The 17,771-nt window shown below is 44.4% G+C and overlaps 2 protein-coding genes across 3 annotated transcripts in view; one reads left to right on the top strand and one right to left on the bottom strand.

Annotated features, from left to right (window-relative positions):
• DPAGT1 (dolichyl-phosphate N-acetylglucosaminephosphotransferase 1) overlaps nucleotides 1-11,372 on the bottom strand; it is a 36,518-nt gene extending 25,146 nt beyond the window's left edge. Inside the window, exons 1-5 of the mRNA XM_085645907.1 lie at nucleotides 10,226-11,372; nucleotides 4,194-4,314; nucleotides 3,704-3,917; nucleotides 3,417-3,563; nucleotides 378-462 (exon numbers count right to left, since the gene is read on the bottom strand). Coding sequence (XP_085502033.1) covers nucleotides 378-462; nucleotides 3,417-3,563; nucleotides 3,704-3,917; nucleotides 4,194-4,314; nucleotides 10,226-10,380 — 722 coding nt within the window. The 5' untranslated portion in view covers nucleotides 10,381-11,372. The remainder of the gene's footprint in view (nucleotides 1-377; nucleotides 463-3,416; nucleotides 3,564-3,703; nucleotides 3,918-4,193; nucleotides 4,315-10,225) is intronic.
• Nucleotides 11,141-17,771, top strand: part of C2CD2L (C2CD2 like) — a 171,528-nt gene continuing 164,897 nt past the window's right edge. The window contains exon 1 of one of the 2 annotated variants that reach the window (XM_085645905.1): nucleotides 11,141-13,575. In XM_085645905.1, the coding sequence (XP_085502031.1) occupies nucleotides 13,234-13,575 (342 nt within the window). In that variant the 5' untranslated portion in view covers nucleotides 11,141-13,233. The remainder of the gene's footprint in view (nucleotides 13,576-17,771) is intronic. The other variant, XM_085645906.1, reaches the window with a different exon arrangement.

Here is a 17,771-nt window from a genome sequence, read left to right on the forward strand (position 1 = left end):
ACCGGTTGTTTAAAGCATCTGCAGGTATCTGACAGGAGGTCTGCAGCACACCCGGAAGTGGATTTCAGAGCACCTTGGATATTCAGCTACTGCCTTATGCAAACCAGTCTCTTTGTTTACTGAAATATTAAAATAGTGCTGAGCCCTCAAATCAGAGCCGATATTTGCATTATCTCACATGGGTAAAAGTTGTGTTGCAATGAATGTGCACACCCCAAGTTTTAAACTTACAATAAAACAGCCTATGCCTTCCCTTCGTCAGGCCCCCACTGGCTACTGGTAAGCTTGCCAAACGAAGTGCAGAATTCCCTTCGCTCCTAACGAGTTGACATTACTACAGCCTGGCATGGTTATTGAAGTAATCCGGGCAACCTCACCAGTTGTGGTAGAGCAGGCCCAGGGTTGTGAAGAAGAAAGGCATCATGAAGTACAGGGAGAACAGGTGGTCGTCGCGGTAATCCCCTGCAGGAAGGTAAGAGCACAGCAAGAGTACCATCAAGACGAGAACCAGTACCATAGGACATGTACATTACTCTTGACTGACTGCAGCGCCAACTCACTCTGCCTTGAAATCTGTACCTTCCCCAAAGCAAAATAATTTGTGGGCACCTTCATCCTGCCCCCAACCAGATGTGTGTATCAGGACCCAACTGTGACTGGTAATGGTGTAGCCGTTGATGCCACACCACGTTTCTACAGCTGGCTTCCTTATTATCACACACAGTACATTGCACACTCTGCTACATTGAATATGTGACGTTACAACGCAAAACTTTACCCCGACTTTCTGTCAGGGGAGCACTGGAAGTTGGAATAGATTAATTTTCTATTCCAACTCCAGTGTGTGCAACAGTAGGGAAGGTGTTGAAGTTAAATCCAACACCATCTACCCACTGCTGCACACCTTTTGCGTTGCAACGGTATGCGATGTAATCACATGCGTTTTAATGGTTGCTTTAAAAAGGCTGTTTCCCGCTACATTTGGGGATCTTATTATGAATCATTCTACTGCTCCAAACCCAAGGAACATCTCCCCAATGAGGACAAATGGGAGAGCCTGAGAAGTGAGAAAGACTCTCGCTGCCTCATCTCTTTGGTCTCAGAGTGATGCAATACCCTGGTACCCCAACAGCGAATGCAATCTTAGCAGACATCACCCAATGGACACAACATATGACTGATGTATGCAACCAACACACTTCAGGGAGCTGGGGGCATGACCAAATTCTCCACATCAACCCACAACTGCAGGAACCAAATGTATAGATGAGGCTGAGGATTTGAACACTTTACACAGAGGAACAATTGCATCTCCTCCAGGGGATCTTTATTAATAGTCGTAAGCAATGAGTAGTCCTATACAAAGCAGGATCTAAGACCACATTTTACAAAATAGTGTCGTTCCAAAACTTTGAGATAAGCCATTTTTAAAAGTAAAAACATAACTTAGGACGCCCATCAACAGGCTCTTTTCTACAAATTCCAGTTTTGTGAAAAATACAGCCAATTCTGAAACCAAAGAAGCACTACAATCAAACTAGTTATCTGTAAAACTTTTTTCACAAACCCTTTAAAAAGAAAAATGAGTAATAATTTTAGCCAGACAAACAAGAGTCATTAAAGAGTGAAAAAATGAACACCGCACCTTTAAGAGAGCACTTTGCTCCAGTATCCTACACCCTGTCAATGGTAGATACACCAGTTCTTTTTTCCGGCTCATTATGCAAGGATCCCAGAGCACATAACTGAGCCTGATAGGCAATTTTATGTTACCAACACCTTCCCACACCTTAAGACCTTGTCATCATTCAACATTGTGGGTGTTTTTCTGTGCTTTAAAAACATTTCCTATCAGCAAATTTTTTTTACTGATATTATGGCGCGTCCTTTAGAGAAAAAAATCTTTCATTGGATAGGCAAGATTATTGTGTGATTGCAGATCATTGAGTGTTTGAAGCATTATACCATATGTGACAACTGTAAGCACTTTCTGACTTTCTCAATAAGAGATTTGAAAGAAATTGACAGCCTAGCTCCATGGTCGAAGAGGGGAGAAGACAGCAAAAAGAGCCTCTGAAAGATCACAAAAGCCTGGAGAGGATCCTTCCTCTACTTCTGCCAGCACAGGGATTATTGAGGACTCCTGGGGTGGAAGGCCCAAGAACAAAGAGTCTCTGGATGAACTGCGTCCTTCCTGTTTGACATTGAGGTGGATGACGGTACAGTGGCAACATGCTCACTGTTAAGATTTGGCTCACCAATATGAAGGCTCATTCAAAATAGAAGAGGGACCCTGAAATACTTTATGGGCGGGAACCAGTGAAAGAGACCATATAAGCTACAAAGAAACTACCATGCCCAGAAGTGCTAAAAAGTGGAATATCTCACCTTAATCTGGGATAGTCATTCCCCATACTTGACCAATCTATCCATATGAACACAATACACTAATATAGATTTATATGCATTTAATACAAAAATATTCCAAAATACATTACAATTTTTTTTATATCTATAGTATCAATATAGGACTAAAATGAATTATTTTTTTCCAACACAATATTAAATGAAAAACTCACAACTGTATTCAACACCCACCTATGTTTTTGATAGTACATCAGGCCTTACACTGGACGTATGCGAGCATCCAAGATGCATCCTAGATATGGCCTGCAGCCACATCCCAAAGATACACATATCACTCATTCTCTGTGCAGTCAAATGGGATACAATTAGACCTCCCCATTTGTCCTTACCAACTGACCCCTCGAAGCAGTGCAGGAGGAGAAGGGCCACAGGAGGGACTGCTCTACTACAAGCTTCACCTTATATACTTTGCAGGAAAATATCAGGGGGTAGAATATTTAATTCATGAAGGATTTTGAAGAGAAATAAGGGAGCGGGAATGTGAGGTTTCTTATGGACCTGCTGAACCTTGAGGTGTGCTAGAAGAAAGAGTTCAACGAGGAAGAGGGACATTAGGAAAGAGGAAAAGAGGAGAAGCAGAATTCAAAGAGGGAGAGGTAAAGAAGGAAATAAAAGAGAATGAATGAGAGTGAGAGACAACTTTCTCCTCAGATGTCACTGAGAGAGTTCCCGAGGACACCCAAGAAAGTTTCAACTAACTCCAGTCAGGGTGCAAAAACCTCTCTGGAACGGTGTAATGAAATAAAATTATACGCCATGCTCCAGCTACTTACCTGTGTGCCACAACTAACTCTCAAATAGCAAAGATGGAAATCTCCTATCAACACGCACAAATTGTGTGTTTGCTGCCTCTGATTGGGGATCAGTAAGCAAAGCAAAGTTATGCCTCATTATCATATGTGTAGCTGTGTCACACAGTAAACAACCTAACTGCAGACATGATACTTCACATGGTTACTTTGAGTAAAGTTAGGTAAGTGCTTTCTTACCATTCAGCTCAACAATATTAAATATGATGATTGAACCAGCAATGATCAGCGACTGTCCGGCCTCGATTCCATTGATCCCAGCAAGTATGTTGATTGCATTGGTGCAGAATACGGCCAGCATACCCATGTAAACATAGTACAGAAGACCTGGAGAGAAGACATGGTGTTGATCCTTCTGCAACAAATATGTGTGACAGATACAGGATTCTACCTTGGCACTTTTGTTTTCGATCGTAAGTCAGCAACCCATTCATGCAGGTGGGAGGTATGGCGGCAAAACCACTTACCCAAGTCCAGATGCATGCCTAGCAGCAACCGGAATGGTTTGGGCACCACAATAGTGGTGTTGCCAAAGTTTGTGAAGTAGACCATTAACAAGGGCAATGATGCCATAGTGGGGAGGAGCAGCTTGTGGCGCCATCGAAGATTCAAGACATCATCAGCGAAGCCAAGGAAGATCATACAGCAGATGGCGAGGAGTGAGCCGATAAGAGCCACAAACTATAGAGAGAAGTTAAAAAAATATATCAAGGAGAGATCTACGAACCAAAAGGAGAATACTTAATAGAACAGTGTCAAACTGCAATAAATAAATAAATAAGAATGGTGCAACAATTTTCCCAAGCTGCAAATAACCAATGAAAGCCACAATCAGTAACAAAAAGAAAAGAACAACTAAATGGGCCCGTTTCTAGTCCAGTCTATCCACAAACCACTGGCACGTGGAATATCTCTGTCCAAGTTCCAGCAGTGGTAGGTTTTCAGGCCTGTACTCACCTCATGATGTGGGAAAACTGTGCACTGTTCTTCCACAAAGCAGCTCAGAAATGGGACGGGGATGAAGCAGAAGAGGATGATGAGAAACACAGCCCCACTGATGACTCCCTGCGACTCCGGGCTGTGAGGATTCAAACATAATTCAGTATCATTGACAACTATCTGTGTTCATACTCAGTCCTGTACACCTCTTAGTGTGATAAAACACCCTCACACGGACATATAAATTCAAACGTAACTATATTTAAAGGCTTTTGCAGCAGACATAATGCTAGACCTCAACACAGTGATTGCAGTAAAGTAAGAATATGTGTTTTGTTAACAGGACAACAGAAATAATATCAATAAGATCAAGAGAAGGCGTTATTCTTCAAGGGGATTATGCAAATTTGATAAAAGGATGGCTGATCTGTCACCGCTTTAAACCTGTTTAAATGCCATTTGAAACAATGTTTCTAAATTATTTGTATCAATCCATTCTCTTATGCCTGCCTGGCACAGCTAGTCACATTGACCTCACTTTTTAACAGACGCTTGGGTAAATTAAAAACAAAAATATTTTTTATAAGCTCTAAATGTGGCTTTCAATTGCTTAATTAACTATATGTACCCCAGATATTGTGTTAAAATATAGTAAGATGAAAACTAAAGTGTGAAATATATTGCAGAAATATAGTATGATCATTGTTCACTTTAAAGAAGGAAACAACATGAGGAAAAAATATATTAGATCGCAATAAATTACTGGTCGAAATACCCAAACAAAGTATTCTGTTAAAACTAATGTCCCCATCACATCTTCTCCACATTCTATCTGAAAGCAGACAGCAGTTTGCAAAGATTGTGTCTTTGTGTTGCTTCATGTTGAATCATCCCCTTCTTACATTCTTTTCCCATTTTCAAACACATATTTTTAACAGCACCCACAACATTTTGACCGCTTGGTTTTCTTGCACTTAATTACTTGAGACTTCGTTTTGTTACACAATGTTACTTTGGCTGATTTAACTGTAGCTGTATTTTATTCCTCACCACATTCTAGACCATGGTGCTTATCTAATATCAGGGGTAAAAAGAGGGTGAGAGAACACTGCCTCACATCCCAGCACTTAGTTTGCCCCAATGCATCATTGTAAATGCAATGCATGATAACACTTACTTCGTGACAGTCTTCAGTTTTTCACCTTTGTTGGTGCAGCCAGTGCTGTGTATCTCTAAACACGCATTTCAGGATAGTTGTCCTTCAGTACAGAGCCACACATTCTTCTGTTTGAAAAGGCTCCCTTCAGCTATTGAGCCGACGAGCTCTGGCTGATGCACCTGCGCCCAGTGAGTAGAACAGAGACCTGAGAAGACTCTGGGCAGCATTTCCAGCACCCCCAAGAAAATGTGTTGCTCTCTATTGAAGAAGGACGACTATCCTGAAACATGTGTCTAGAGATACACAGCACAGGCTGCAACAACAAGGGTGAAAAACTAAAGATTGTCACTAAAGTGAGTGTTATCCTGCATTACATTTATCATGATGCATTGGGGCGAACGGAGTTCTGGCAGTGTGCTCCCACCCTCTTTTTTTCCTACGATCAGGGGGTCTCCATCCTTTTTTATAGAGAGAGCTACTTCTGATCAGTGAAAATCTTTGTCAGCTACTGAAGGATAAACAACTAGCTCATTGTTACCAGACACCCACATGCCCAGCTTCATTGACTTTAAGCCTCATGTCCACAGAGCCAGATACTATGGTTTGAACAAAATACTCTGTCAAGAGGAACTATGACAGGGCTGCCATGTGCGTCAGGGAGAGCATGGTCTTTGAGGATGTATGAACATGTGTGCGTATGAATGGGATATACATACATGGGTGACTGAGAGCCTGTGTCATTAAGGTAACTTTTCATTTTATGTTTCTTCCATTTAAAACATTTCAGAAAAATCATTTTGTTCTCACGCTCCAATATTGAGTTGACAAGGAAGTTTATTTCTTTACCTCTGTGCCCCAGCCTGCGTCATAAATCGAACTGAGCACTACTCAATATCGGGCCCTGCTATCTTCAGCCCGATGATAATAATGTAAAATAAACACAGCCATCCCTTAACTTTAAAAGAAAAATGTGACCCAATGCTTATTTAAAAAATGAACTCAGGGTTGCAAGCTACTCTGAATTTGTCTGCGGGCTACTGGTAGCTCGCAATCGACTGGTTAGAGACACTTGTCTTAGATACTAGAAATCGAGAAACTAGTGACCTAATGAGGTTAGTGGTTCTCCACCCGACTCCAGTATAGCCTGTCCTTCAAACTAGGAAAAACAACAAGGAATGAATTAGTTAATCTCAGCCACTGCTGATTGCTCTGGGCCGCATTCCAGTTCATCAATTTCACCCACAATGCCTTTCTAAGCAGAGATCTTATTTATGCAAACTAATATTGGTCTGCTCCAATAGAAACAGCGCAGCCAGAACTGCCAGGCAAGTTCCCCTCCAGATGGGAACACAAACAACCACAGGCCGGTTTAGGCCCACTAAGGTCTCATCAGTGAGATAAAGCTCGAGTCATATGGCACAGTGAACATGGGACCCACGTCTGGACATACCTGTTGACCTTAGGCCGCCTTCTGCAAAAATAACAAGGTGATTAAATTATGACCCTATCATAAGTAGAGAAGAAAATCATTCAGTGAATATGTACAAGTATTATGAGGATTTTCGTTGCCTATGATCTCACCTACAAAAGCTAGAATTTCAGGAGAATTCTAGGGTATGTAGAATTAAGGTTCTGGGTCAGGATAGTGAAGAAAAAAGGTACATTTGTCAACTACACTTCTACTGCCAAGAAAATAGCAACTGTGCGGAGATCACATTAGCACGAGTTCACCTGATGCTACTTTTTAGTTTGTTTTTTCCTTGTCATGACATCATAACTTGACACAATCACAGCCAGTGCGGATGTGTTTTTGATATGTGGCCAGTACAATCACCACAATAAGTTTACAGTCTTTTTTTTCCACGCACAGTAGGGTAGGGAGACAAAGGGTCGTCCTGTTTTCTGGACCCTCTGTTGTTGAATTCCTCGCCTTTTACTTATCAAACCTGGAGTCACTGAAAGCACTGAAAAAGTTTGAGAAATACAGCTCTTCTAACGGTCACAGCGGGCGGTGCGATGGGGACGTCCAGGGACAGGATCCCAGCTTCTGCAGATTGCACATGCTGTAGATCTCGGCTCTATCAAGTGTCAGGATCTGGGGAGGCTAGGAGTCAGGACCTTGATTCCAACTGGTATTGCTACGTTCCCTTGGAAGGCACATAGTGAGGGCCCTGGCCCTCATTGTTGTTATGCCCCTTATAAGGATCTTAGGAGAGACAATTTAGCAAACGCTATGGCCATAGGCAGGCTATAAGACAGTGTACCTAATCTAGTGTCACAGCTAGTGCCACGGACTGGGTAGGTTCTGAGACAGGACCCCAGCTCCAACTGGTGGTGTGGTCATTTCTGAGGTTCAAAGACAGGTTCCCTACTTTAGCTTCAGTGGCGTAACAATAACCCCTGCAGCCCCCGTGGTGGTGGTGGGGAGGAGTTCGAGCTCCAAGGGGCCCCTTCCAGTACTGTGCACAGGAAGCGGCCCCTAGCGTGAGAACTCCTGACTGAGTCTGGAGGGTGGGAGGGGTCTTCAGGTACTTTGCAGGGGGGCCACGCAAGTTTCATTACGCCACTATTTAGGTTGTGACAAAAAAGTGGAGGAGGCTCAGAAGAATACTAGCTCTGGCAAGCGTCAGTTTTTGTGAAGGCTCTGACAAAGGACTACAATGATAATTAGTTTTCTGGCCAGTAAGAGACTCGGAGATCATCGCAAATTCAGCTACTTTTAGGGACTGGAGATTACTCAACTGGTTTAATTGTCTTTAAAAGGTTCAGAAAGAGTGGCTCAGCTCTAACTAGCGATGAGGCATGTGGAGGATCACAGAACAGACCCCGACTCTTACTAATATCAGTAGTTAGAGGAGGCTCACAGCGAGGATCCTAGGTCTTGCTAGATTTATGCCATTGGATTCAAGCTAGCCTGGCTGATGATGGCTGATTAGCCAGAAACCGGTCCCAGCATGCTTGTTTCCAGTCCAGGGAAGACATGGCTTGGCAGTTCGGGCTGGACTGTTCCCATGAGGCACAGGGTCAGACTGATTTGCATATGGCCATGTCTGAACTGGGGTGGTGGAGTGAGCTAAAGAATGATGATGGATTAAACCCAGATCAGTTGACTGGGGGTGAGTGCTTGCAATGTTCAACACTCCGTCTATCCTCCCCTTTGGTTTTGCTTTGTTCGCCCTAAGTTGGCAGGGTATGCTCAGATGTGGGTCCCTTGCTCACTTTGCCAGTGGATTCAAGCTAGCCTGGCTGATGATGGCTGATTAGTCAGAAACCAGTCCCAGGATGCTTGTTTCTGGTCCAGGGAAGACATGGCTTGGCAGTTTGGGCTGGACTGTTCCCATGAGGCACAGGGTCAGACTGATTTGCATATGGCCATGTCTGAACTGGGGTGGCGGAGTGAGCTAAAAATTGATAATGGAGAAAAACCCAGATCAGTTGACTGGGGGCGAGTGCTTGCAATGTTCAACACTCCGTCCATCATCCTCTTTGGTTTTGCTTTGCTAGATTTATGGGCTAAAGAGGCTCACATAGAACATCCCACTTCAGTCTACTGGGTGAGGTTTAGAGAGATTCCAGATCTATCTGCAGTGCTGGCACGAAATGCATTACCCATACTGCCTCGACAACCTTCCTGTACTGACTTGCGCTGAACCCTCATCCCTCTGTTCTCAAATCTTGTACGCTCACATAAATCCCACCACCACTCGCCATACTTGCGTGTGGCACACCCCCAGACACCTGAACTCACACATGCTGCTACAGCAGACACCTGTGCTCAAAGGTGCTTCAAACAGGCATCTCATCTCACTTGTACTGCCACACGATCCCCTATACTCAAACTTGCTGCTTCACTAGGTACCTATAGGCACAAGCACGTTCCACAAGACCGTTGAGCTCGAGTCTTGCCCACCACTACCCACTTTACTCACTTGTACTGCCCAATCACCATTTATATGCACATTCACAAACTGTCCAAAAGTATCTACTAGGATTGGCTTAACCAATCCAACAGTCGAAGTGCATTAAAAAAAAGTAAGGGAACTGCGATGTTGTGCTTAATGGGGGCGGGGCAAGTAATCATGGGAGCGGGGTCTAAGGTTTGGCTAAAAAACAAAATATTCTGCAACTTTTTTCTGTCTTTCACCTTCATGTATGTACATATAAACTAACACACTGTTTAAATGTAAAATACATGCAAGTTAAGTTCATCAGTGGGAAATGCACTATCATAGTTTATGAAACCTCTATTAGAGGTCTGTGTCTGTAACCAGAAAGACACAGAACTGAAACCTGGTTGGAGCAGTGCAGAATAGTTAGGGGCCTAACACAGGCTCCTGCAGCCCCTTCAGAGCAGGGGCTGTGTTACAGGGTTTAAAAAAAGCACGCACTTCACAGCTCAGCTGGTAACTTCTTTCTAATACCACTCAAAAACAATAAATCTGTGTCATCAGGAAGTGTAAAGTGATTCCATAAATTAAAGTCAATACCGCGAGCTCCCTTTACATTTGTAGATTGACCCTTGTGCATATTTATATTTCTTTCAGGTAAACATGCACCATGGTAAGAATGGTTGTTTAACTGTCTGCCCGCCTTCGGTTTCACAGCACAGAAGACTCCCTGCTTTACACTGCAGCTGAAGCATTTCAGCTCTTGGAGTTATCCACCCCGTAAGTTATGTTTACACAGAAAGTAGGGGGTCTGTTTACATTAAATTAAAAAGTATGGGCGCTTAGTGCCCGTCTGATCCCGCCCATTTCAACCACTGCACCGATCTCTGTACTCATATGTAGTGCACCATCCTCTGTATGTGCATTTGTACACCACTACCCTCACTTGTGCTGCATCGGCCTTTGACACTCACGTGGGCTGCACCATCCCCATCTGTACTCACATGGGTTGTTTGCTGCTCTTGTTAAGGTCCACACCGAAGAGTTTGGCTGCTATAAAGTGGTCTTTAAATGCTGGAATAAGAGTCATGGTACCCAAGAAGCCAAGGAGGGACCCACCGAAGTTGATCAGCAAAGGGAAGAGTGGCAGCCCACCCATGGCTGGGAAAAGGCTGCCCCGCAGCCGTACTCGTGTGTGCCTGTTCACTGAAAATAACTCATACCAAACTTGCTGTTGCCTAAGTGCGAATAAGGTAGAACAAGGAAGTTAGCTCTGCCCTGCAACCTGAAACACGACTGAAAGGGTGAGCTGTCACAGATGGAAATAGAAGACAGACTAAGTAGAAAATATGTAGACACGATGGCAGACATCTCAAAGAAGCGGCATCTATCCAGTACTGGGTCCCAAAAGGGCTCTGAAGCCACAGCAGAGTTGTTAGAAGCGCTGTATGACTCCCATGTACACATTTGCATGTCTAATCTGCGAATAAACTATTAGTGCATTGTATTTCATCTACGTACAATGCATATGTGTTCTCTGATTAATGTCCCTAGATACCAGGATACTCCATAGGCGAGAAAGGACTACTAGACATGATTAATTTATGTGCAAACAATGTTTGACTGCAAAATTAAATAATAAAATTCTATTTCCACAACATTTGGGGAAAAGATTGTTATCGCAGATACGTGGAACGCATACGGTATCGGTCTCATCGCTCTACCAAAATGGCACCAGCCGAGTGCTGTAGAAGTTAGATTTTTGCCTTCCCTCACGGGGCGTGCCTACATAAGTTTTTTGGAACACGGCCATTTTGGTTTGGGTATAATTCGCCTATTTTACGAGTTGCCCCTTTAAGACCCTGGAAGTGGGCGGGTCTTGTGCGCAGGGTGACAGCTTGGCTCTGCGCATGCGCTGTAATCTCACTCTTAGTTTGACAGCTCTGGCGGTGGAATCCGGCAAAAGGAAAGAAACCCCCCTGGACACGGAGTGGGAGCAGCTCGGACCCAAAATCACGGACACGGATCCAGGGAGTCTGGGCCGGGAAAGGAGAGGCGAGAAGCCTGTACCGGTCCCGGCCCGTAGAGCCCAGCGACGGACCCCTGAAAAGCCCCCAGTCACTCTACACCTCACGGACAGACACCCCCACCAGCAGGCATCTCCGAGGAAACTACCCCTTCCAACCTGACCAAGGTCCACCGTTTTAGTAGCAGGACTCAATAACTTCAAGGTTCCTCTTGGTTACAGGGCCCACAAGTCAGTACGCTCACGTAACGAAACCCTCGCACCGGCAGACTACCCCTAAATCGTAAGCTTTCCACGCACTAGGAGCACCGTCTTAGAGGTAGAACTATTGACGAGTACTCCCTTAAACTAGTTTGCCTCCCACACGTCAGCGCTCTTCCCAGGTTACAGGTACCATCACACCAGGATCCCCTTTCAAACAGCGATACCATCATATTTGAAGATCCCCGTCCAGGTAGCCGAACTACATATAGAAACTCACTCACAGGGTACAGGGCGCATCTAGAACTCCTCACGGGTAACAAGGCTCCCCTATCCCGAACTCCCAACACAGGTGACAGCTATCACCCCACCAGGAACCCTTGTTATGGTAATGAGACCCACACAAATCAAGAGCCTCTTCCAGGAGCCGAAGCCCCAGATCAAGACCCACTTCTCCTTTGGAAGACCCCTACCATAAAATCGTTGATTCGGGTAACAGGTAGCACACTGTAAAGCCCCGGCCAGGCAACGAAACCTCACTTAACATCTGTTTTTAGGTGAATGACTTCCACACGTCAAGAGCTCCCCTATCTTAGGTAGCAGGTCATCCCAGGTGGTTAACAGGACCCCACACCAGGATCCATCCCAGGCATCTCGACCCCACACCAAGACCCCTATTGCCAAGTACGGAGCAGACCCCCATCAATACCCCAGCCTACATATGCTCTATGTATTCTAGATCGAGACCTGCCCCTTTGCAAAACACCCCATCCAAGCAACGGGTCCTGTATTTTCACGATATCTTCCAGAAAGTAGTACCCTCTTCTCAAACATCATTTTCTCCTACTTCCCACGCAGCAGCCCCATGTTTTCCTCTCTGTCAACAGTGTAAATACCCCATTACCTTACAAGTAGCAGTTCCATATTTTCAATGAAGTGGTCAAGACTAAGGAATAACTGCCACCAATATGACCCTCTGGAAACAAGCTGAATGCACAGATACCTCTCAATAAGCAGTCTCCAGAAAGCACCTTCTAGTACTCCACCTCGTAGACAAATCAATATAGCACTCAACAACTGAGGTACCGTCATTAGCTTTGAGATAGCCACCCCTGCTCGTATTAGTATCATACATAGATTTTAATTCCTACCATCCAAGGAAGAAACGTTCACCCTGAGAGCCATACTCATACCCAGCTACCTAGCCTCATAGGAACTTGCGCCCCTGAATAAACAAAAAACGAACTCCTCTGAATTAAGCCACTTAAAAATAATCTAGAAAGTATAGCCCTATGTTTAATAGACAAACTCCACTTTGATACTTGGTACCACTCTCGTACCGAGCCACAACCAATTTCTTTTAGATACCTCAACTGTTTTTCATTGCCTCATTGAAAGTAGAATCAAGTGTCTTCCTAAATTGCGATGTTCGTTGTCCAAAAAGTTACCACATCCTCTGCAAGTACTATGATCTCCATTCTCTACTCTGTAAGCTCTCGAGTCAACACAACCCTCTCTCATGGGCCCCACCTCTTGAGCCAGTGAACAAGGACCTCCAGTCCCATAATTCAGCCTGTCTCATCCTTCCCATTGATATGAGAACCCATCATTCTGTCCTATTTTATTTGTTACTGTTCTTTTTATGAGTTGTTTGTTGAGCCCAGTCCTCTCTCTGCCTCCTGAGATAATGATTAAAATCCATCCTTTCTCACGAAATTGGTGCGCCTAATATCCACCTCATGGGCTCCTGAACGGTACCCCCAACCCCTATCGTCTGCCCTCAACATGCAGGCTCTGTGGGAGCTGCTGCAGGTGCCCGCAGGACTGGACCTAGACTTAGGGTGGTTAAGCCTGCTGCTGCTATTTGCAGCCTCATTGCTCACTCTGCTTGTCTGGCTTGCACAGTATTCCCAGGGTCTTTGGAGCCGGCGCAACCAAAATCCACCGGAACCATCGGGCATCTGGAAGTCGCTGCTGCAGTTAAGAGTGTCAGCTCGGGAAGGCTCTGGTGTCCCAGAAGCTGGTGTCCGGGGTCTTCTCTCGTCTTTATTCGCTTTTAAATCCTTCCGGGAAAACTGGCAGCGTGCTTGGGTGAAGGCCCTAAATGAACAGGCTGGCAAGGATCGGGTGAGTCTGGTCATGCTAATATTTTTTACTTAACAGAAGTATGTGGTACAATTGCCTTGAACGCCTGCACGGGTTGCAATGCAGTATATGGTTGAAATATAAACTGTAGCCAGCTTTCAAAGGGGACTCGCTCATCACTGTTGTGGTTTTCTAGTTTCTTTTACCTGCTCTTCATCGTCCCTTAGGTCTTCCTTTTGGCTGGGAACATAGTGAAGTGAAAGTTGGCCCAGTGTATAGGAGCGTTTGCACAAGCTTGAATCTCAACTTTTTTACACCATATTTTTTGCTTTGTGTCTTCTACTACACCCCCGTGTGAAGTATTCTTGAAACTGCCCTTACATGTGAGGAGTCGCTGTCCGGGCCACAACTTCATTGAAATCACAATAAGGAAAAATGCCATCGTTATCGCAATATGAATATCTTGAGACTTTATATGCAGACTGTTATGCTGGAGAGAACATTTTTATCTGCAAAATAAGACTCGTTACTCGATTTCTGGTGTTTCTGCAAACCCCTAAATACAATGAATGCATTTAAATATCTCCGCTCATAGCCATTATCCCCTCCTTTATGCTACAGACTTGGCAGATACTAACTCACGGATAGATGCACAAACCACTCTTGGAAATTGTTTTGGAGTCCATTAGTTGCCCGGTTACCATTTTCCAGACAGGCTGTCAAAAACAGGGCACAGGTTTGGCTGCTTTTGTTTTTTAATTTTACTTATCCCTTGAGGTACGTCTTAAAAAAGGCCCCTCGAGTCTTGATGAAGTTTACCACAAAACCAGTAGGAAAAGCCAAAACATACTGATGTGGCCTTTTGGACACTCGTGAGTTATGCTTTGAAAGGTAATGCACAGCATAATGGATTGACAGGCATTGGGTTAGTACAGACTGATTTGCATATAGCTGTGTCTGAACTGGGGTGGCGAAGTGAGCTAACGAACAATGAAATTCAACCCAGATCTGTGACTGGGGGTGAGTGTCTGAAAAGTTTCAGCGCTCCATCCATCATCTCCTTGTGTTTGCTTTGTTCGCCCTAAGTTGGAAGGGTATGCCCAGACGTGGGCCCCTTGCTTACTTTCCCACTGGATTCAAGGTAGCCTGGCTGATGAGGGCTGTTAGCCCGGAACCGGTCCCAGGATGCTTGTTTCCGGTCCAGGGAAGACATGGATTGGCAGTTCGGGCTGGACTGTTCCCATGAGGCACAGGGTCAAGACTGATTTGCATATAGCTATGTCTGAACTGGGGTGGCGAAGTGAGCTAAAGAACGATGATGGATTCAACCCAGATCTGTGACTGGGGGTGAGTGTCTGACGCTCCGTCCATCATCTCCTTGTGTTTGCATTGGGCTAGTACATTCTGTTATCAATATCATTTTCAGCCATTCTGCCTCTATCAGTGTTTGTGTGCAGAAAATTTCTGGGTTGCTTGTTCTGTACCACTTTTCACATCACCATTTGCTCATATTTCATTCATTGATTGTCCAAGGAATACACATAAAGGAGCAATCTTATGTTTGGTGACATGGGTCCCTCTATCGTACAAACTAGATTAGTTCTTTGTAAATAGATTTGTTAGGTTTAAACCTTGAAGTACACACGCCCTAGGCCTTACACATAAATATGGCCCTCTGGGCCACCTAATAGTTAACCCTGACTTTTCTTGTCACCAGTATTTCTTATTGTGACAAGTACCACGAACTTCACGAAATCTGTATTGTAACTGTGGACTCAAAGTAAAAAACAGAAAGATATATGTGAGCACATCATTCTGCACATTACTAGCAATGAAAGCTACAGGTCCTGCATTTTTATTTTTTCCAAAACTAACCTGTAATATGGTGATTTTTGTTTTGTCTCACTTCTATTGTCCATAAAAGAGAAACAGACGCCTGTTCTGTGGATTAACTGATCGTCTGTCATGAGTGAGACAAGTGTTTGGCGAATGAGCTAGCAAATATAGTAGAACCTTTCCAAACAATCATGAGCTTTTTTTGTCTGCACAACCCCTACTGTTACTGTCATCTTTACTAAGTTCTCTCTTTCTGTCACCTGACATCTGTCTCTAAAATGTACCCTGTTGGGGTCTGCTCCGAGGGTTGCAACTAAAGTGGTTCCTGATCAGAGTCCACGTTACTAGCAACCTACATAAAGCGGAATACATGATATTGTGACCACAAGACATTACCTATTCTGCTGTGGGCCATCAGTGGTGGATGAGAAGTGATCCTGTTGGAGTTTAGTTCAAAGTGTGGAGAGTGGGAATAAATGAATAGCTGGCAAACTTCCCCGGTCATGTGTTTGGCCAGGTTCAACCAGCCATCTTATCATAGAAAATTTTATTTTGAATCCTGGGGCTTGAAGCAGCATACTTGTAATGTAAAAACAGTTCTGTAGGCATTGTAATGTGTTGCACGCACTTATCTTTCGTCCCTAGTCCTTGATTTTAGTCTTCCCTAAAACAGATCCCCAGCCTTAGATTTAGGTTGATGTTGAAGGCCACAAACCAGTATTCTATCATTTTCTGTTGACACGCAGCACATATGAGTAACTGCACAGAAGACTTTCTGCTCCCTGTGGTTTAAAAGTGCAATAGTTTTGCTCACAAGGAGCCTGCTTTGATTTAGCCTCTTCCGGTTCAGTCATTTTACTTCCAAAGCACAATTTAAAAAAAAAAATCAGGCCTCTGCAGTATTTCCTAAGACATCTGGCGCTGCTGCTTTCATAGCCCATATTGCAACTCAAGAAATGTCCCTGGAAAAGTCTATGGCTCAGGAGGGCCCTAGCACCATCCCAAGCCAGAATAGAGGGTCAGGTGGGGCTAAAGCTTTCAGTCACCTGTAGTCACTAGCTTCCTAACCTCGTCTGATACAAGATAATCACAAGATTTGCATACTGCACTCCTCGTGCCTCCTCAACTCACATTTTCTTTTCTGAGGGAAGGAAAGACCCACGAGGCAAACATCAGGTTGCAAATTGTAATTAGTCCTGGAGAAAGGTGGCATAGAAGGGCAACGTGCCCGGAGTGGATGTCCACACTAGAGGAGAAAGCCATTGTAATCTGCTGTGCACGAGATCACTTATTAAAAAAAAAACGATTTCTAAAAGGTGTTGAATGGCACCTCCTGTAGCTTGCAGAAGATTACACTCGACAACGGAAGAGTCTGTGATGCCTAAATGATCATGGTAATTCTGACTTCTCTCTTGTGTGACCACATCTAAATTACATAGTAGAGTGTATTTCCTCTTCTACACAAACACAGCTAAACCTTTTCTAAACCAAAATTGAGGCATATGTACTGGTATGTACTAGTCAGGCTCGACCTATGGAATGGTTTTCAATTCATATCTTCATGTGATTTGATTGATTTTAATTTTAGAAAACGGGTAGTTTACACACATGCTGCCCTGGCGCTAGATTGAGATGCTGCTATTTATACCCATGCAAAAATAAATTGTGTGTCTTTTGCTTTCTCGCCCTATGTGTGCCGGGTATGCCCAGACGTGGGTCCTGGGCTCACTGTTCCACTGGAATCAAGCTATCTTGGCTGATGAGGGGTGGAACCCCGAAACCGGTCCTAGGATGCTTGTTTCCGGTCCAGGGAGGACCTGGCTTGGCAGTTCGGGCTGACTGTTCCCACGAGGCACAGGGTCAAGACTGATTTGCATATGGCCAGGTCTAAACTGGGGTGGCATGGTGAGCAAAAGAATGATGGATTTAACCCAGATCTCTTGAATGGGGGGGAATGTTTTGATTTGTTCTGCATTCCGTCCGACAATTGTGTGTCTTTTGCATTCTCGCCCTAAGTGCTCCGGGTATGCCCAGACTTGGGACCCGAGCTCACTGTCCCATTGTAATCAAGCTATCCTCGCTGATGAGGGGTGAAACCCTGAAACCGGTCCTAGGATGCTTGTTTCCGGTCCAGGGAGGACCAGGCTTGGCAGTTCGGCTGGACTGTTCCCATGAGGCACAGGGCCTTAACCCAGATTTCTTGACTGGGGGTGAATGTTTTCATTTGTGCTGCATTCTATCCATAAATTGTGTGTCTTTTGCTATCTATACCCAGGCTATGTGAAATTGAGGTGGTTAAAGAGCAAAGTCTTCAAAGGTTTGGGAAAGGAGGTGGTTCTGTGCAGGTAGAGAGCAGTCAGATGAGTGCCATAGTTTAGTTATGAGAAAGAGAAAGATCTTTT

The sequence above is a fragment of the Triturus cristatus genome, chromosome 3_1 (genome assembly GCF_964204655.1).
Source record: "Triturus cristatus chromosome 3_1, aTriCri1.1, whole genome shotgun sequence".
NCBI classification, from domain to species: domain Eukaryota; kingdom Metazoa; phylum Chordata; class Amphibia; order Caudata; family Salamandridae; genus Triturus; species Triturus cristatus.